The 21,942-nt window shown below is 36.4% G+C and overlaps 1 protein-coding gene across 7 annotated transcripts in view; it reads left to right on the top strand.

Moving 5' to 3' along the window:
- Positions 1 to 21,942, top strand: part of ARHGAP20 (Rho GTPase activating protein 20) — a 121,952-nt gene that overhangs the window by 19,374 nt on the left and 80,636 nt on the right. For all 7 annotated transcript variants that reach the window (XM_047690434.1, XM_047690431.1, XM_047690432.1 and 4 more), the window contains one exon: positions 203 to 285. In XM_047690434.1, the coding sequence (XP_047546390.1) occupies positions 206 to 285 (80 nt within the window). In that variant the 5' untranslated portion in view covers positions 203 to 205. The remainder of the gene's footprint in view (positions 1 to 202; positions 286 to 21,942) is intronic.

Genomic DNA, 21,942 nt, shown 5'->3' with positions numbered 1-21,942 from the left:
AAAAAATATTTAAAGCCTCTACTACTTTTTGACACTTAACTATCCTAGTTAAAATGTTATGTTATCTCTACGGTGAGACTGCAGACTCTGAGAGACAAGGGCAGGCAATACAAAATTTGCTGAATTGGTTTCAAAATTGGCACTTACTTGCTTTACAAGTCACATGGTCTTCATTTTACTTATTTATTTTTTTTCTCAACAGAAAATGAAAACACTTGCGGAAAGGAGGAGGAGTGCCCCATCTCTTATCCTGGATAAAGCCCTACAAAAAAGGCCCAGTACCAAGTAAGTGAATACCCTTGTTTTACACATTTGATATGTGCTATTGTTTTTTATGTGAGGTTTTTTTGTTTTTTATCAGCACCAAAATTCTCTGTTTAATAATAGAAGACACGACTTCTGTGCTGTTATTTGATAAGGTGTGTATTTTATGTGACTCATAAAACCTTTTAGAACTGGTCTGTATGATCAGTTGCTTTAAAACTAATTTAAAAATCTTTATCACTTAGTACACAAATGTGCAGGTTCTGCATACTGTTGAAGTTTATTTATAGAAACAAGTAGCAATCAGAATACTAAAAGATGAATTATTTTAACCACCACATATCTTGATTATGCAGAAACTTTAGCTCATTTTTTATCATAAGGTGATACTTGTGCCTGGGTATGAGGTAAATTTTTACCAATTTTAGGTATGAAGAAAGGTAACCAAATTGAGATTATAAAAATGGAATGCTGATTTCTTATATGTGTTATTAAATTAATAAGTGAATTAACCAGTCAAATTTGAAGTAGAAAAACAGGCTAACTTACTGTGGAAATGACCATTTCACCCATTAAAATTAAATACCATTTCAATAGACATTTTAAGCAAGTCTTTCATAATATGTAGAAATTGAATGAGTATTCAGTCATTTACTTATGTATTAATTTTTAAATGGCATTTTAACCAGGAGCAGTTTTTATGTTCAAAGGAATCCTGTGATTATTTTCCTCTAATCTATGAATCCTTTTATATAAAGTGACATCTTTGTCCCCTTTACTTAAAATGAGAGAATACCGGATATTTCTATGAATGATGTGCTGATTTAACATAAAATCTGTATGAAGGCATGGCGGGTTTTTTTTCAGTGCCAAAAATAAATTACAGAACCAAATCCCAATCAGTGAAACTTCCAGAGTATTGTGGTCACTCTCTTAGTACTCAGCATGTTCTCAGACTCCGGCAGTTCCCCAACCTGTCCCTAGAAGACACATTAGGCATGGGTTGATCAGGAGATGTAAATTGCTTTTAATAGAAGCCTAATCAAAATGTAATTAGGAAGATACTCTTCTTCCAAATAAATAATACTTTTCAGTGCCTATATAAATGACTTCTGGATTATTTGCATTAATTTATCTTTGCCTTAGTGTGGGAAAAAGATAATGGTAATATTTTTATAGTTTGACCTTTATTATCTAGAAAACTCAGGAGTAAGTATTTTGGCGGGGAGGCAGAGAGAGGAGGCAGAATTATTAGTACAACTGTATATATGGATATATTATACATACAAAAATAGCTTTATTATCTACTTTTGAAAAACAGTTTTAGGTGTAATTTCTTATTGGAAGCTTCTAAGATAGAGGTGTCTTAGGCTTTTCAATTATAAGGAGCCCTTATATCAGAGAATCTTCAGCCCAAGATCAGAGGCCAGTAGTGGCCTACTTACTCCTAAGCTTGTGAGAATCTGTAATAGTATGCATGTAGATACTTAAAGTTTGTGTTTGGAAGTTTGGAATTTTGTGGAGCATTTGAGTTTATCTCAGCAATTTAGTGGGCAATGGCCAGAGGTGGTAGGCATCATGTAATGCACAGTGTATCCTGCAAATCAAAGAATTGTGGGGTACCTCTGTGGCTTTGAGGGTCCCATGCATGGCATGTTTGTGAAGGGAGCTGAACAACTTTATATGATCGTCTCTGCCTATAACTTAACTTTATTTTATATAAAAAGACAAAGTATTTCTATATGCTTTTGTTTTAATAAACACTAAATTTTCCAGAAATGCCACTACCTCGCATATCAAAAGATAATTGTACTTTATAATGTTTGGGACCATTTCAGAAAATCATTTGACTTCATTTTCCTGTACTTGTGTGTTACGGTTTCTTACCATCTGACTTTCTTAAATTTAAATATATGAACTGTACATAGTATAAGCATCCGAGCACTTCATTGTCTTTTAGTACATCCTGTAAGAGCATTGAAATACATAATTTATTATTAATTACTTTTATTCTATTTTCCTTTTGTATTACTGTTAGGGCATTACATTGATACTTTTGAAATTCTGTTAAATATCTCTGAATTTCATTTCATGGTAGTAAAGGAGGAATGGAAATGAATACATACACATAGATGTTGGTATCACATTAGGGAACTGGGTCTAATAAGGTTGAGAAGGAAGAGGCAGATGAAGTACTGGGTCAGATACACTGACCACACTTAACCCACCTTACTGGAATTGCTGTGAGTTAGAGAACCAGTGCGCTAATACACAGCCATGTCCTTCCCCATTCTGGCCTTCCCATCACCTCTGCAATAATTAGAGCTTACATTAGAGTCAGTTCCCCAAAATTCTGCCTCAGAATAATGGAATATGGTGGACTTGTGTAAAGATAACCACGGGAAAAAAAGTATACTTAAGTTGAAGTTGTATATGTTTTAGTCTTCAATTTATTTCTTATGAGCTTCTCCAGGTCAGTAAAGTGAGTGCATAGCGCAGGGGAATAGGGTCTTCATCTGTCATACGGAAATAGTGCTTTTACTCTGTGCAACGTTGGGCAGTCAGTGTGTACAAAAAGAAAGCTGTTGGGTATTGAATGTGTACAGGTTTTTGTAGGTAATATAATCTCTGGATTGGAAGGAACTATAAAGGTCTTCTAGTTTGGTGGTTTCCAAAACTTTCTAGTTAGTGTTCTACAGTGGGATCCTGACAGCTGCAAAATTGTTGCAAACTCCTCATGGTTGATTCCAGTACACCCTTGGTGGAGAACCACTATGGCAAGCTACAAAAGAATCCCTTTTTTAGAAGAGTGGTTTTAGGGAAACCTGGGTGGCTTGGTCAGTTAAGTGTCCGACTCTTGATTTCAACTCAGGGTTGTGAGATCCAGCCCCACGTTGGGCTCCATGCTCGCACCAAGTCTGCGTGAGATCCTGTCTCTTTTTCTGCATCTCCCCACCCCTGTACATATGTGCTTGCTCTCTCTCTCTCTCTCTCTTTCTTTCAAATAAATAAATTAATTAAATAATCTTTAAAAAAAAAGAATTTTGCTTACTATCAGTTGCACCCAGGAAACATGAAAACCTTCTAAAGGCCAAGCTGATAGCATACTTGCTTCAAGTAGAACTTTGTACAATAAGATCTAATACCTAAAAAGAATAAAGAATCTTTATTATTTCTTTACATGTAATATCATGGGGAACTAACCTGTAAAAGAAATAGAGTACTGTAGCACTTCATATTTCTTGAATTAAATACACAGTCACCATAACATTACATATTTCTTGTATTGTACCCTTACTTAATTTTGGCTTTGTGACAGAATGTTACTGTTTTCTACTGTGGTTTCCCAGTAATGTGTTGCTTAGTAATTAATGACGGTAAAATTTTTGTCCAAAGTTTAGCAAACATCTGCAGGGGATTTATAAGAATCATTTCATTTAATAGCTGTTGCACCTCAATTTTTATTGAATTTAATGAATAAGAGTTTTATTTATTTGTTTATTTTAATAAGATAGTATCTTTATTTATTTTTTTATTTAAAATTTTTTTGGCTTTATTTTATTTTTTCAGTGTTCCAATATTCATTGTTTATGCATCACACCCAGTGCTCCGTGCAATACATGCCCTCCTTAATACCCACCACCAGCTAGTTTTAAAAGAGAGGGAAGACTTAGGTTAATTGGTGAGTTAACTATGTTGAAGTTTTATTTCCTGTGTTCTTGGATCAGCCCTTATAGTACATAAGAAGGGATTTATAGATCTTTAGCTTTTCTTTTTTGTATGTGGATACCATTCAGATCAGCTAGAGGTGATTTCTCCAAGTAATTATATTAGTAAGTGTCATAGTGGTTCTCCCACGTGGCTGCATTGAGCTGTTTTTACTCTCAGACTTAGCAGCATTCAGTTCTGTATTTGAGAACAGCCTCACCTCATGTAGCGTCCTCATGGGGACATTCTGGGCACCTAATTAGAGGACTTAGTTTCCTTAAACGTAAAATGAGACTGTGTAAAACTTACTTTCTCATAAAACCCTTCTACCTCTAGTTCTATGGCTATATAATTATGATTTGTGAAATTCAGTCAGAAGACTTCCTTATGCGTACTCTGAATTCTAGTCATTCTTAACTACTTGTAGTGTTCTCAGCATATCGTGCTCTCACATTGGCTCAGGTGTCACTTCCTTCAGGCGCGCCTCTAACCCATTAGAGATAACATTCACGCTTCTGGAGCTTTTCATCCTAAGCATTCCTGCCCCTGCTTTGGCATCACCATCTATGTCATGCTCCCTTGAAAGTCACTAACATTTAAAATGGGACATTCTGCCCATTCTGTCCCATGCAGGGACATACCTGCCATTTTGTACATAACTTGTGTTCAATTATTATTTGTTGGCTGAATTGGTGAGTAAGTGACTCCATTTCCAAACCAGAACAGAACTTAGTAAGTTTGCACAGTTTAGTAGTTTCTTAAATTTCTGCCTTTCCTGCCCTCCCGTAGGTAGTCAACACATGAGAGACTTTCCTTGTTCGTCAGTGTTATTGGTGAAATTCTAGCTAGGGAGAAAGGCAGATTGCTTTTGACAAAGTGACTCTGAGTTATTGTTAGGAAGTTTTGTCATGCAGCAAAATACCCCACGAACTCATGTATCTGATCTAGAAATACCACATTTATTGGCATTCTCATGGTATCCATTGTTTACTCAGGGAGAGTTCAAGTCATACAGATTCAAGTCACACAGAGTTTCAAGTCATACAGAGTTTCCCTCCAGAAATTCGCTTGTTTTGATAGGTACCACCCTGTAGAAGTTACGCAAAAATGTACCCACTTTTGTTTTTAGTTACAATCTGTTAGCACTTTTCAGTTGATATTCACCTATTTCCATCCCCACATCCAAATTAATTTACTGTGTATGTGCTGTTTGCAAGACTTCGTGTTAGGGACCTTATTTAAGTTCCCTTTTCAATCTCTGCTCCCTGCTGCTGAGAGGACAGGCAGGGCAGCTCTGTGATGCCAGCTGTCCATCCTGACTTTCTGTGTGACCTTGGAAAAATCACCTATTCTCTGAGTGTCAGTGTTTTCCTCTGTAAAGTATAAATCTAATGCTTTCATCACAAAATATGAAGTGTGAAAATTCTTAGAAAATTGACTTTGTTATTATTAGTTGCCTCTTTCCTTCCCTTAGATGTATTTCATTTTCAGGCTTTAAACCTCCTGACTCATCCAGCAAAGTCAAATTTGTTAGTGAAAAATCCCACTTCATCATTATAGCATTGTATAACCAGAAGTAACTCATTGAGCCTGGCTCCTTATGTGGTAGAAATTGAGTCAAACATTTGCCCTAGGTCACACAGTTGATTATAGACTTAAGAGATGGGATTGGAAGTGGCAGGTCTCTGGTTTTGATGGTATATTCTTTGCGTCAGTCAAACAAAGGGCAATGATATAGCGTCTAAGAGCATGGATTCTTGAGCCAGATTGCCAGGTGTGACTCCTGAATACTGGTCCTTACTAGCTTTATGATGTTGGATAAGTTTTTAAACCAGGGATAATAACCTATCTCATAAGATTATAAAGAAGACTAAATGGGTCTTACATATGTAAATTCCTTAATGTAATCACCAGCCTGTAATCAGTGCTGTATGTCTGAAGGTTATTGTTAGTAGTAGTAGTAGTACTAGTAGTACTAGTAGTACTAGTAGTAGTACTAGTAGTACTAGTAGTTCTAGCAGTAGCAGTAGTAACCACAGAAGTAGAAGTATACAGAATGCTCATAGAAAAACGCTCTGAGCACCACAGCAGATTAGAAATAAAAAGAGGGGGAAAGATGCAGTCTAGAAGATAACTGGTGTCTAATACTAAATTCATTTTACAAGACAATTATATTTCTGGATCTGGCCTGATGCAGGATTAACTCAGAATATTTGGCATTTATTCTTGGTAAACCCTGACAACTCTTGAGGTCTCCCTAAGCAGAAATTCAGAGTATGCCTAAGACAAGGAGGATTGACATGGTTTGCTTGGCCCCTCCAGACGAAGAGTCTCAAGGAGAGCCATATGTGCCGAAGCTATGAATCAAGATGAGACACATACAGAACTGGCCAGTTTGGGATAGGGATGCTAGGATGAGCGAGCCACATCAGAAGGTATTGGAGAACTAGGACAGCAGCTGTTTGTTGGCTGGCTTCTGCTTCCTTTTGGTCAGTTCATTCCTGTTGTGCATGACTACACACACACACACACGCACACGCACACATGCATGCACGCACACTAACATTACCTTACCTAGGCTATCCCCCATTGTGTTCTACAAATTTCTCATTACCCCATTTTATGTTAGCATTATAACTTTAATACTTATCTAAAGTAGATGATAACACATCATCCTTTCATATGCAAGGAGTACACTTGTACTCTGGAGTGGTTTACTAAGGAGCGTGGCCAAGTCTACTTTCATCGCAGAATGAAAAACCACCTCCACTTGTGATTGTTCAGTGTGAACTTTCCAGATATGGTAACTGGAATGAATTGAATGACCTCATAAAGGCCATTCTCATACTGAAAACCCTAAGATAGTTGTGGTGACAGTTAGATATAACTTACCGGAAAGGTCAGTTACTAGACTTTCTTTTTTTTTTTTTTTTTTTTTTTAAAGATTTTATTTATTTATTTGACAGAGAGAAATCACAAGCAGGCAGAGAGGCAGGCAGAGAGAGAGGAGGAAGCAGGCTCCCCGCTGAGCAGAAAGCCCGATGCGGGGCTCGAACCCAGGACCTGGGATCATGAACCGAGCCGAAGGCAGCGGCTTAACCCACTGAGCCACCCAGGCGCCCCAGTTACTAGACTTTCTTTTGGAACTCTGTATACCTTCCCTATCTAGATACAGTTTCTCGGTACAAGACTTTGAAAAAAAATATTGAACTTTAGAGGAACTTTTTAAAAATCCTTAATACCTTTTCAAAATCACAAATAAACTGCATAGACACATTATGTTAGAAGAAAACCTATGCCGGATACGCATCATTGTGCTGCCTTGCGCTCTATGCCAGCCGGCTCTGCAGGAGGCCTCTTCTTAGAGTTTGGGACATGCATCCATTGGTTTTCATTGAGAGACACATAGATAATTCAAGGTGTGTGATCAGAAGAACACCAAGTAGGATTTAGATACTTCAAGATTGCCAGTGGCCTGCAAGATCCCTCTTTCCTTGTGAAGAACATTTTCCAAAGTTGTAAGATTCGGTTGTAAAGGAAAGAGACAGCTATCTTTATAAGGTGGCAAAGTTGGCAAATTTTTACCAAAACGGAACTCATTGCTTTATTAAAAGAAAAAGACTTTCCAGACCCACAGATCACCTTATTCTTTTCAAACTACTTTTCATCTTCTTTCAAAAATAACCAAATACATCTGTTCCTGGTGTGTTGTGCTATTTTCCTATGGCACGATGCTGGGAGGGCATCATCAGAAGATTATATTAAGTGTCTCCACATTCTAGTGGAATTTGAGAGTCAAATTAATTTACTTTTGCCCTTGCAGAACAGTGCATCCATTTAATTTCTTCTTCCCAACTATAGCTTAATTTGCTCACTGCAGTTATGATTTAATTTTATCTTTCATATTGGCACCAGGAAAGCACTGACTGCCTCATTAGTGATATTTACTCCCCATTCACACCCCTCTCATGGGGCTCGCCACTGTCCTGAGACATTCTTACTCTACTGGACTATGTCCTCCCTTCCCCTGTGCAGCTTGAAAGCTAGGATTCCTCAAAGGAGACTTTCCTTCAGAACCCTGAAAAAGGACCTGGAGGGAGGTGGAAGAATAATTGTCACTACTATCAAGAAGCTTCATAGAATGGTGGTTAAGAAAGTGTGGACCCTGCAGCCATCCTACCTGGGTAGAACCTGGCCCTGCTTCTTACCAAGAGAAAGAACTTTGAAAAGTTCCTTAACCTCTTAAGGCCTTGCTTTCCTCATCTATAAAATGAGGATGCCCTCATAGGGGATTCAGAGAGTTGATCTGGCACACTGTATGTATAGTGTGTACATGTATGTATAGTGTATACATACACTATATGTATGTATGTGTATGTATGTATACACAAACTATTATGTAAGTTTTTTTTAATTAAATAAAACTGTTGAAAATACATAAATCCTTGCTCTGCCCTGTCACATGGCATATAATTTCTTAGTGTTCCATGTTTAGGACTTGTTTTCTCAACTTGTCTATCTGCTTTGTGAGTGGAGGGACCATGTCTTCGTTCTTCACATCTCCATGTTCAGTGGTGGGTATGGAACAGAGACTCTTTAATATTCACTGAGCTGAATGAGTGAGTCCTTCCTCTTCCAGCTAAGTAGGACAGCTCTCAGTTGGAATGGAAGAAAGGGTAAGAGTCCACTACTGCTTGAGAAAGTAACACAGCCAGCATCAGAAAACCACAAAAAGAAGTATCACTTCTGGAGTGACTGGCTGTTTAACAGATGCAATGTAATGCTCGCATCTGTGCTATGAGTCACTGCCATTAGTTTTCTGATGTGTAGATCCTGGTGTATTGAGAAGACACAGAGAATGGAGTCTTGTTCCTGCTCAATCACTGTATGACCTCACTAGAGTTACTTAGCCTTTCTGCAACAAGGACTGTTTGCTCATCTGTCAGTGGTAGGAAGGAGGGGAGAGTGAGGTTGACTAAATCATTTATGTACTTTTTCCACCAGCCCTCAACTTCACAGTTTTGTTTCTTTATACTAATTGTAGCTTCATCGCATAGAGAACAGAAAATGGTATGACTGTTCCTTGCAAACCTTTTTATCACAACTCTTGCATCCCCAGGAGTATGTCTGTGGTGCTGCTAAGAACTACGTATCCTGGCTGTCCTCTTTCATTGCAAAGGTCAAGCATTCACTTGTGTGGGATTTTGGTCTGTTTATTGTTATAATGTCATTTTGGTAGCTGGCCTCCATAATGACCCCAGTGATTCCCACCTCCTGGTATTCACACTCTTGTCTAATCCCCTCCCACACTGATCAGAATTGATCTGTGTAACCAGCAGAATATTGCAAAAATGATGGTGTATCACTTTTAAGATTAAGACCAAGCTTCTGTCTTGTTGTCATACTCTCTCTGTCTCTCTGATCTCTTGTTTGGTGGGAAACCATGTTCTGAACAGTCCTATGGAGAGGCCAATAGGGGAGAAACTGAAGCCTCCAACTGCAGCCGTATGAGTGAGCTTGGAATCAGATTTTCCATCCCCAGTCAAGTTTTCAGAGATCGCAGCCCCAGCCTGACTCAGCCTCATAAGCAGTCTCAGCCAGACCCAGCCAGCTAAGCTACTCCCTGGTTCCTGAAGAGTAGAAAATGTGTGAGGTAATAAATGCTTGTTTTAAGCTGCTATGTTTGGGGTAGTTTGTAAGGCATCAATAGATAATGAGTAGTCATCTTTACTTTATTAAACTAGCTTTCTAGAATGTTTCTCCCATGTACCTTTTATATATTCTTATAGGTAGAGGTGGAAAGATGGAAACACATACTGTTTCCATTTATAAATGAAAATGGTCACTTTCCAGATAATGTAATTTGTTGGAAAGGGGGCCAGTTGACATTCTTTTCTTTCTTTAAACAGCTTTATTGAGTTTATACCATACAGTTCATCCATTTAGAGTATACAGTTCGGGGCACCTGGGTGGCCCAGTGGCTTAAGCCTCTGCCTTTGGATCAGGTCATGGTGTCAGGGTCCTGAGATGGAGCTCCATATAGGGATCTCTGCTTAGCAGGGAGCCTGCTTCCCCCTCTCTCTCTGCCTGCCTCTCTGCCTACTTGTGATCTCTCTCTCTGTCAAATAAATAAAATCTTTAAAAAATTATTTAAAGTATACAATTCAGTTCTTTTTAATATAGTCACAGAATTGTGCAACTATTACCACAGTCGTCTTCTTTTAAGATTTTATTTATTTATTAGAGAGCATGGATACAAGTGATGGGAGGAGCAGAGGGAGAGGGAGAGAGGGTCTGAAGCAGACTTCTTGCTGAGCAGGGAGCCTGACACGACACAGGGCTCCACCCCAGGACTGCAAGATCATGACTGAGCCAAAACCAAGAGTCGGATGTTTAACTAACTGAAGCCATCCAGGCACTCCCATTACCATAGACTTAGAGTGTTCTCATCCCTCCTAGAAGAAACCCCATAGCCATTAGCTGTCCTTCCTCCTTATCTCCCATGTCCCCTCTTCCCTGAGCAGCCATTCATCTCTTTTCATTTCCTATAGCTTCGCCTCTTCCAGACATTGTGTATAAATGCAGTCATGCACTGTGTGGTCTTTTTCGGCTGGCTTCTTCTAGTTAGCGTGATGTGTTCAAGGTTCTTCCGTGTTGTACCTTATACTCGTACTTCATTACTTTCAGTTGTGAAATACAATGTCATTAGGTGGTAGATACACCACATTTTGTTTATTTGCTGATCAGTTAATGGACATTTGGATAATTTCCACTTTTTAGCTATTACGAATAATGCTACTGTGAAAATTCACGTACAGGTTTTGTGTGAACATATGTTCCATTGCTCTTGGAGATATACCTAGGGTGGAATTGTTGGGTTGTGTGATAATTCTATGTTTAGCTCTTTAAGAAGCTGCCAAAGTGTTTTCCAGCACAGCTGCACCATTGTACACTCCCGCCAGCAACATGTAAGGGATCTGCTTTTTCCACACCCTTAACAACCCGTGTTATTTTTTTGCTTTTTGACTATAGCTGCCTCAGCCAGCATGAAGAGGTGCCTCTTCTGCTTCTCATTTCATTATGCCATTGATCATCTTTTCATGTGTTTACCTGCCAGTTGTATCTTTTGGGGGAAAGGTTCTATTTAAAGCTTAGAGCATTTTTAATTGGGTTATTTGTCTTTTTATTAATGAGTTGAAAGAGTTACTTATGTTTGGCCAAACAGTATTCTTAATATTATGTGCATATATACACAAGGCAAAGCACGGGATTGTGGCACTAATTTGAGGCTTGTGAGGCCCCCAAACCACTTGAGCCTGAAACATCTGGATAATTGAAGACCAACCAGGCTTCAGTTGTCCATTTCATTTTGCATTTATGTCTCTTTGGTTTTGGTTGCTTTTTTTCTCCTTCATTGAAACTAACCCTTCTGTTTTGGGGGAAAATTTAATTTCTATAAGCATGGTCCTTTAGCAGATTTCTGTGATACATACTTTATAAATTAAGATATTTAATAATCTTAAACTTTTTGATAACCATGGCTTTCTGGAGTATCTATTTTCTTGTTTGTTCTTTAAATACATAGTTGTTAGAGAGTTAAATATGTGCATTTTAGAAAATCTAAAAAATACAGGGGTAAAATGAAATTTTAGTCTGTATTCATGGGTATCTTTCTTGATACCTTTTTCTGTCACTTGGCTTCAGAGTTTATGTACATAATTTTATGATTGAATCACCATCATGTATGATGCTGTGCACGGTAGGAATGTTCTTTACTGTATTTATAGACCATGTATGTACATATATTAAAAATAAGTAAAATTCGATGGATTTACTTAAACTTATAACATGAAGAATGGAGTTAAGGAATAAATATGCTAAGCTTTTGGAAGTTGTAACAGTGTATATGTTTTATTTCTGACATCTCAGCTTTTTCCTACAAAAATGTTGTCATTTATTTATTCAAAGACTGCCCACCATGAGGGAGACACTCTTACTAGATAAGAGTTTTTCTATACTAGCCTTCACGGAGCTCACAAACAAGTAGTTAAGGAAAAAAATGTCAGAAATAAATTACTTTAATAAACTATAAGTGCTATAATGAAAGTAGAAATAAAACAACAAAGCGAATGCCTTAGGCCTTGAGGGAGAGTGTCATAGAGGTGGTACTGTCTATGCTGGGGTTTGATGGATTAGTAGGAGTTTCTTAGCAGAGGGAACAGGTGACATAGTGCACTATTCTAATGCTCAAAGTTCTATGGAAGGAGTGACAGGTGATGAGGATAGCAAAACAAAGACCAGACTGGGAATCACCTTCGTCAGGCTCAGGACCTTGGATTTCTAGATAGTAGAGCTATAATCTAAGAAAATCAGAGTCAATGATGTGATGTAATTTTTGTTTTTGAAAGACAGCTCTATCAAAGAATTGACTGAAGAGAGATGGTCAAGGCATGTAGGCTATTTAGGAGACATTTGAAAAAAATTCAGGTACATGTTACTGAAGAGCTTGCATGGTGAAGGGGAAAAATTTAGAGAGTGAGAATTAGATGTGGATATAAGACAGAAGAAATTAAGAATGAAGTTTCTAGCTTTTGAAGACTGGATAAATGTGGTGACATTAACAGATTGGCCAATTGAGCAAATTTTCAACATGGTGAATTTTAATGGTATACGACAAAGTGTTAGTATTAGCAATACTAATAAAATACTAATAAAAACTACAATTTAGAAACAAGATGGGATCAGGAGGGAGACAAACCGTAAGAGACTCTTAAAACAAACTGAGGGTTTCCGGGGTGGGAGGTGGAGAGGGTGGTAGGGTTATGGACATTGGGGAGGGTATGTGCTATGGTGAGTGCTGTGAAGTGTGTAAGCCTTATGATTCACAGACCTGTACCCCTAGGGCAAATAATACATTGTATGTTAATAAAAATAAATTTAAGAGAATGGTCGAGTTTCATTCTTCTACATATAGCTGTCCAGTTTTCCCAGCACCATTTATTGAAGAGACTGTCTTTTTTCCACTGTATATTTTTTCCTGTTTTGTCGAAGATTATTTGACCATAGAGTTGAGGGTGCATATCTGGGCTCTCTACTCTGTTCCACTGGTCTATGTGTCTGTTTTTATGCCAGTACCATGCTGTCTTGGTGATCACAGCTTTGTAGTAAAGCTTGAAATCAGGTAACGTGATGCCCCCAGTTTTATTTTTGTTTTTCAACATTTCCTTAGTGACTCAGGGTCTCTTCTGATTCCATACAAATTTATTTGCTCCAGCTCTTTGAAAAATACCAGTGGAATTTTGATCGGAATGGCATTAAAAGTATAGATTGCTCTAGGCAGTATAGACATTTTAACAATGTTTATTCTTCCTATCCAAGAGCATGGAATGGTCTTCCATCTTTTTGTGTCTTCTTCAATTTCATTCATGAGTGTTCTGTAGTTCCTCGAGTACAGATCCTTTACCTCTTTGGTTAGGTTTATTCCCAGGTATCTTATGGTTCTTGGTGCTATAGTAAATGGAATCGATTCTCTAATTTCCCTTTCTGTATTTTCATTGCTAGTGTATAAGAACGCCACTGATTTCTGTATATTGACTTTGTATCCTGCCACGTTGCTGAATTGTTGTATGAGTTCTAGTAGTTTGGGGGTGGAGTCTTTTGGGTTTTCCATATAAAGAATCATGTCATCTGCAAAGAGAGAGAGTTTGACTTCTTCAATGCCAATTTGGATATCTTTTATTTCACTTTGTTGTCTAATTGCTGTTGCTAGGACTTCTAATACTATGTTGAACAAGAGTGGTGAGAGTGGGCATCCTTGTCGTGTTCCTGATCTCAACGGGAAGGCTGCAAGCTTTTTCCCATTGAGGATGATATTTGCTGTGGGTCTTTCATAGATAAATTTTATGAAGTTCAGGAATATTCCCTCTATCCCTATACTTTGAAGCGTTTTAATCAGGAACGGATGCTGGATTTTGTCAAATGCTTTTTCTGCATCAATTGAGAGGACCATGTGGTTCTTCTCTTACACCGTACACAAAAATAAGCTCAAAATGGATAAAAGACCTCAACGTGAGACAGGAATCCATCAGAATCCTAGAGGAGAACATAGGCAGTAACCTCTTCGATATCAGCCACAGCAACTTCTTTCAAGATATGTCTCCAAAGGCAAAGGAAACAAAAGCGAAAATGAACTTTTGGGACTTCATCAAAATCAAAAGCTTCTGCACAGCAAAGGAAACAGTCAACAAAACAAAGAGGCAGCCCACGGAATGGGAGAAGATATTTGCAAATGACAGTACAGACAAAAGGTTGATATCCAGGATCTATAAAGAACTCCTCAAACTCAACACACATAAAACAGACAATCATATAAAAAAATGGGCAGAAGAGTGAAATAAGTCAAGCAGAGAGAGTCAGTTATCATATGGTTTCACTTATTTGTGGAGCATAACAAATAGCATGGAGGACAAGGGGAGTTAGAGAGGAGAAGGGAGTTGGGGGAAATTGGAAGGGGAGGTGAACCATGAGAGACTATGGACTCTGAAAAACAATCTGAGGGTTTTGAAGGGGCGTGGGGTGGGATATTGGGGGAACCAAGTGGTGGGTATTGGAGAGGGCACTTGTATGTGTGTTATACCTCTTTGTGGTTTTTATTTGTATTTTCCTGATTACTAATGAAGTTGAGCATCTTTTCTTGGGTTTATTTGGCATCCATATGTCATCTTTGGTAAAGTGTCAGTCCACATCACTTGTTCAATTTGAGGGTTTTTTTTTTTTGTCTTACTGTTGAATTTTAAGTATTCTTTATAAATTCTGGATGTATGCTGCCCATCATGGTAGCCACGAACCATTGGAAATTTAAATTTCAGTTAATTTTATTATGTTCAGTTAGCCAACATTTGATACCTCATTTCTTTTTGATACAATGTTCAACAATTCATTAGTTGTGTGTAACACTCAGTGCTCATCACCACATGTGCCCTCCTTAATACCCATCACCCATTCCCATCCCCTTAGCCCCCTCCCTTCTATAACCCTTGATTTGTTTCCCGGAGTTCAGAGTCTTTCATGGTTTGTCTCCCTCTCTGATTTCTTCCCCCTTCAGTTTTTCCTCCCTTCCCTATTGTCCTCTGCCCTATTCCTTATGTTCCACATATGAGTGAAACTTGATAAATGTCTTTCTCTGACTGACTTATTTCACTTAGCATAATCCCCTCCAGTTCCATCCACATCAGTGCAAATGGTGGGTATTCATCCTTTCTTATGGCTGAGTAATATTTCATTGTATATATGAACCACATCTCTATCCATTCATCTGTTGAAAGACATCTCGACTCCTTCCACAGTTTGGCTATCAAGGACATTGTTGCTATGAACACTGAGGTGCATGTGCCCCTTCTTTTCACCACATCTGTATCTTTGGAGTCAATACCTAGTAGTGCAATTGCTAGGTCATAGGGTAGCTCTTTTTTAACATTTTGAGGAACCTCCATACTGTTTTCCAGAATGGCTGTACTAGCTTACATTCCCACCAACAGTGTAAGAGGGTTCTCCTTTCTCCGCATCCTCACCAACACTTGTTGTTTACGGTCTTATTAATTTTAGTCACTCTAACTGGTATAATGTGGTATTTCAATTTGCTTTTTGATGTTCATTTCCCTGATGGCTAGTGATGTTGGAACATTTTTTCATGTGTCTTTTAGCCATTTGTATGTCATCTTTGGAGAAATGTCCAATCATGTCTTCTGCCCATTTATCGACTGGATTATTTGTTTTTTAGGGTGTTGAGTTTGAGAAGTTCTTTATAGATATTGGATACTAAGTTCTCTACCCATAATATCATTTGCAAATATCTTCTATTCTGTGGATTGCCTCTTAGTTTTGTTGACTATTCCCTTTGCTGTGCAGAATCTTTTTATCTTGATGAAGTCCCAGAAGTTCATTTTAAATTGAATACTATAAATGCAGTTCCCTAATCACAGTAGCTACATTTCAAGTGCTCATTTAGTTACATATGAATAGCAGCTACCTATTAGTGCAGATAGAAAGTATTTCCATAATTTCAGAAAATTCCCTTGTCAGTATAGTTCTAAATAGAAGTCCCTTATTGAGCCATGTGTTTTGTGAGTATTTTTTTCCAGGATGTAGCTTGCCTTTTCATTCTTTCCAAGAGCCAAGTTTTAAATTATTTTTCTTTTACACTCTTGTGCATTCTATATACTATTAATTTATTTTTCTAGACCCAAGTTCAGCACCTTTTCTTGTGCCTTATGGTAGAATTTTTATAGTTTCTGTTTTTACATTTAGGTTTTTACATTTACATTTCTATAGTTTCTGGTTTTACATTTACATCTGATCCATTTTGAGTTAATTTTTTTATCTCATAGGAGATCAATGTTGATACTTACACTGCATACACCTATCCAGTTGTTTCAGCGCTGTTTTTGAAAAGATTTTTCTCTCCCTGCTTAATTACCTCTGCACCATTGTCACATTATCATTTGGCTGTACAAGTGTGTGTCCAGTTCTGGACACTATTCTATTCTTCATGCTAGTATCACACTTTCTTGATAACTGTGGCTTTAAAATATGTTTTTAAATCAGGTGGTGAGAGTCTTTGTTCTTACTTTTCAAAATCATTTTGGTATTAGGTTCTATAAGCTTCCTTAGAAATTTTTTAATCAGTTTGACAATTTCGTAAGAATGTTGGTGATAACCACATTTTATTGACATCAATGTGAGTAAAGTTGACATTTTAGCAATATTGAGACTTGCCATGCATGAACACAATATTTCTTCATTTATTTCAGTCTGCTTTTATTTCTCTCGACAGTATTTTACAGTTATCAGTATCTTATATATATTTTGTCAAATTTAACTCTGGGTAATTGTTTTATGCTAATGTAAGTGGTACAGTTTAAACTTTTTAATTTTCAATTGTTCACTGCTAATATATAGAAAAATCACATAGTAATTGTATCTGGCAACTTTATTAAATGTACTGTTAGTTCCAATAGCATTTTTTAGTAGAGTCATTAGGACTTTCTGCATACACAATCACATCATGTTTCACTCAATGCCCCTTATATTAATGAGGTTTCTCCACTTTGGCCATTGGGAACATGAACTATTTCCACCCCTATTTAGTTCTACCTGCCTTTTCCCGGGCGGTTATATCCCTGGCCTTGGATCACTTCCTCACACACATGCATTGGTCAGTTGTCAGATGAAAACTTAAGCAGAACCCTTAGGAGGTCTCGGAGCCCCGTCTCCGGATAGCTCTTTCCTCATTGGTTATTCTACTTTGTGAATTTTAGCTACTCTGGCCTCCTTGAATTCTTAACTGTCTCCTCAATCTGCGCTCTTTTTGGCTTCCTCTTCCCTGAACTATGGAGTACAATCTACGCAGTGTTCTAGGGCAATCTTAGAGCTCACCTCATTTATTTCTTTTCTCTTAGGGATCACTGTTCTGTACTTCTGTTGTCCAGTTCTGAAATGGTTGCTTCTTCCTTCCTATCTCCTTCCTTCCTTCCTCCCTCCCTCCCTCTTTCTTTCTTTCTTTCTTTCTTTCTTTCTCCTTTTTCTTTCTTTCCTCTACTTTTTTTAGTTGTGTAAATCTTTCTAGCATGGTTGAAAACAGAAATCTCTTAATGACTTTTGCTCTTATCTTTATTATTTCCTTCCTTTCACTTATTTTATATTTTTTTGTTCTTTTCTAAACTTCTTAAAATGGAATCTTGAATTAGTGTTTTTGAAACTTCCATCTTTGGCATGGGATTTTTTTCTGAGCACTGTTGTAGCTGCATTTCACAAATTTGGATATGTTGTATTTTCATTCTCTTTTAGTTCAAAGTGTTTTTCACTTTCCCTGTAGTTTTTTCTTATACCCATGGTTATTATATTGTACTATTTAATTTTCAAAAATTTCTGGACTTTCCCAATGTTTTTCTATTATTTTGCAAATTTTTTTTTAAAGATTTTATTTATTTATTTGACAGAGAGAGATCACAAGCAGGCAGAGAGGCAGGCAGAGAGACAGGAGGAAGCAGACTCCCCGCTGAGCAGAGAGCCCGATGCGGGACTCGATCCCAGGACTCCGAGATCATGACCTGAGCCGAAGGCAGCGGCTTAACCCACTGAGCCACCCAGGCGCCCCTGTTTTTCTATTATTTATTGCTATTTTAATACTCATGTAATTAGAAAACATACTCTGTATGATTTCTTCAAATTACTAGGATTCTGAATCTGTAGATCAATCAGGGTAGAATCAATATTTTAATAATACTGAGTCTTCCAACTCAACATGAACAAAATGTATTTCTCATTTATTTAGGTCTTATTATTCCTCAGCAATGTTTTTTTCTTTTTTGGTGTACTCATATTTTACATATTTTATCATATTTATCCCTAAGTATTTCATATTTATTGCTATTTGTAAACAGTGGTTTTTTTTCAGGTGTTTGTTGCCTGTATGCAGAAATACAGCTGGTTGTTGTACATTGTACATTGTCTATCCTGCAGCTTTGCTAAATTCACTTACTAGTTTTAGTAGATTTTTTTGTTTGTTCTATTGAACTTTCTACACAGATGATCATGTTGTCTATAAACAAGTATAGTTCTATTTCTTCCCTCCAGTCTAGATTCCCTTTATTTCCTTTTTTTGCCTGATTTCTCTGGCTGAAGCCTAAATACATTGTGGAAAAGAAGTGGTGATGGTAAACATCTTTGTATTATTCTTGATGTTAGGAGGAAAGAGGAAATTCCCTTCTATTCCTAGACTGCTGACTTTTTGTCATGAATATTGAATTTTGTCAAATGCTTTTTTCACCATCAATTGAAATAACCATAAGATTTTTTATTTTTAATTTTTAATATGTGAATTATGTTGATTGATTTTAGAATGTTAAAGCAATACTACATTCTTGAGATCAACCCCACTCGGTCATGATATAACATCCTTTTTCATGTACTATTGAATTCAATTTGCCAAAGAGTATTTTTAGAATTTTGGTATCTGTGTTCATGAGGGATATTGGTCTGTAGTTTTCTTTTCTTATAATGTCTTTGTCTAGCTCTGGTAATCAGGTTAATGCTAGCTTCTATGAATGAGTTGGTGTTTCTTCCCTTTAGTTTTATGGAACAATTTATGTAAGGTTAGTCTTTCTTTTTTTCTTTTTCTTTCTTCCCTTCCTTCCTTCTTTCCTTCCTGTTTTAGAATTCACCTGTGATAACTGTATGGGCATTGAGTTTCATTTTGTGGGAAGGCTTTAGCTATATACTCAATGTCCCTAATATGACTATTTAGGTTATTTGTTTCTTTTTTAGTAAACTGTGGTAGATTACATAGGTTAAGGATTTTTTCCATTTCATCTACATTGTCAAATTTATAGCCGTATAATTCTTCATAATACTTCCTTATTGTCCTGTTAACATCTGTAGAATTTGTAGTCATATTTTGTCTCAAATTTTTGATACTAGTAACTCTAGTATTAGTATATTATATAATAGTAATGTTAGTGTCTTTTATCTTTTACACTTCATCAGTCTACCAAAGGTTTAACAGTTTTTTAAGATATTTTATTTTACTTATTTATTTGAGGGAGAGAGAGAGAGAGCATAAGCAGGGTGGAGGGGGAGAGGAAAGAGAAGCAGATTCCCCACTGAGCAGGGAGCCCAACTCAGGGCTCGATCCCAGAACCCAGAGATTATGACCTGAGCCGAAGGCAGACGCTCAACCAACTGAGCCATTCAGGTGTCCCAAGTTTAACAATTTTTATCAGTATTCTCAAAGAACCACTTTTGATTTCATTAACTTTCTCTATTTTCTATTTCCCATGTCAGTGATTTCCTCTTTGATCTTGAGTATTCGTTTCTTCTTTTTGGGGGTTTAATTTGCTATTGTTTTAAGTTTTTAAGGTAGAAGTTGAGATAGTTGTTCTAAGATCTTTATTCTCTTCTAACATAAGCATTGATCAGCAAAAATTTCCTCCCTAAGTGCTACTTCAGTGGCATCCACAAATTCTGGTATGCCGTGTTTTCCTTTCCTGTTGAAAACACTTTCTAATTTTCTTTTTAATTTCCTCTTTGATAAATGGGTTGTTTAAAAGTGTAGTTTTCAGTATGATAAGATCTTCTTGGTATATTTTGTGTATTTCCTGCCTCAGACCTGGAATCAGGTATTTCAAGACTAGAATCTGGGCAGTTGGGGCATTCATTGCTTCTAGGTTGGTCATCATTTTTAGGTCTTTTCAATGAATATCCTAAGAAGACTGTGACTTCTTTAGAGACAAAATATGTCATAACTGAATATAAATTGATTTCCAACTCAGATTTGAGACTACAGGTATTTTACTTAACATAGTCTATGTTAATATTTATGCTTCCTTTCTTTCATGCTGGGAATATCATTCCCAGTGACTCTGGGAATATAGGAAGTAGAATATTAAATAATTATTCCTATTATCTTGAAATATATGCATAATAACACTTTCAGAATAACATTATCAACATTACTAACACAAATGATTACTGAAAATAGTTTGATTTTTTTAAGCAATTATCCTTATCTTTATGGCATATCCCAACAGTGATAGTTAGTTATATTACTGTTTTTTAATAAAGTCACTTGGAATAGTTTTTCTCTAGGTGGTTATTTTGGCTAATTTGTTTTAATTTTATTTTTTCTGATTTCATAAAATTCTATTGTGTGAATAAAATTATAAAATTTTACAAAATATTTATCATTTCATAAACTGTAATTTTATAGTTTTGTATAAAAACTAAATCTACATAGCTTTATAAAATTTTATAGTGATGTAAATATTTACATAGTATATACTGAATCTATTAAAACAAGTTATATCCAAATAAGTTGGGTTTCTATTTCTGTCTTCTCAACTTTGTTTTTTTTTTCCCCTTTGCCATTAGTAACTTTGAAAAAACTTTGAAAAAACTCAATTTCTTATAAGCAAATATGAATATGTATGTATTTATTCTCTTTCTGAAACAATAGTACGCTCTATACTTTCTACCACACTTCGTTTAGATAGCAATATATCTGTATGATCACTTTGTACCTGTATATAGAGATATTTTTCATTCCTTTTTAGAGTTTCCTGGTAATCTATTGTTTATATGTACCATAAGGCAGTCCCTTACTAATGAAAGACCGACTTTTTTTTTCCATTCTTTTACTATAAAGAAACCAGCAGTGAAAATCTTGTACTTATCAGAAGTGGGATAGCCATATATAACTTTGCTAAATACTGCCACATTTTCCCTTTATAAAAGTTGTGCCATTTCTTTTCACTCTGCTGATGCAGAAGAGTTCCTGTTCTCACCACATCCTCACTAACAAGAGTATACTGATGTAATGTATCAGGGTAGCTTTAATTATCTACTGATGTTAAGTAAACCTTACATATTAAATTATATGTTATACTAAATAAATGTAAATTTTAAAATATTTACTCTGCTATGCAATTACTATGCAAGTAATTGGAAATTCATGATAAAAAAAACAAAACTCACAGTTTAGAAATATAAAATATAAAAATGTTTTTTACATAAAAATAAATGCTAAGATATTGTTCTGACTATAAATTGCCTATGTCCGCTTTTTTAAAGCATAATTTTGATGTGTTAATGATGAGAGTGTCACTGAATTTTTCTTAAACTGAGAACTTACACCCAGATAATATTTTCCTATTGGTATTACAGTAAGAAGTAAAATTTTATTTAACTTGCAAATTAACTGATTAGTTTTAAAGTACCTTTTTCAGTTAACTTCTGTATGTGAATTCCTTGTCTGCCTGCTGCTTTTCCCCCCACTGTGTTATCCCTCCTGTGTTTTGGATAAGCACATAAGTTCTTTATTTATTATATAAAAATGAGCTTATGGTTAAGTTTATGCACCTGGATACTGGAATGGACTAATTCCTCTTGGATTTAATAACTGTCTACTTTTTATGA

Source organism: Lutra lutra, chromosome 10 (genome assembly GCF_902655055.1).
Source record: "Lutra lutra chromosome 10, mLutLut1.2, whole genome shotgun sequence".
NCBI lineage: Eukaryota > Metazoa > Chordata > Mammalia > Carnivora > Mustelidae > Lutra > Lutra lutra.
The sequence above is the reverse complement of the archived record's forward strand: the minus strand, read 5'-3'. Positions and strand labels throughout refer to the sequence as shown.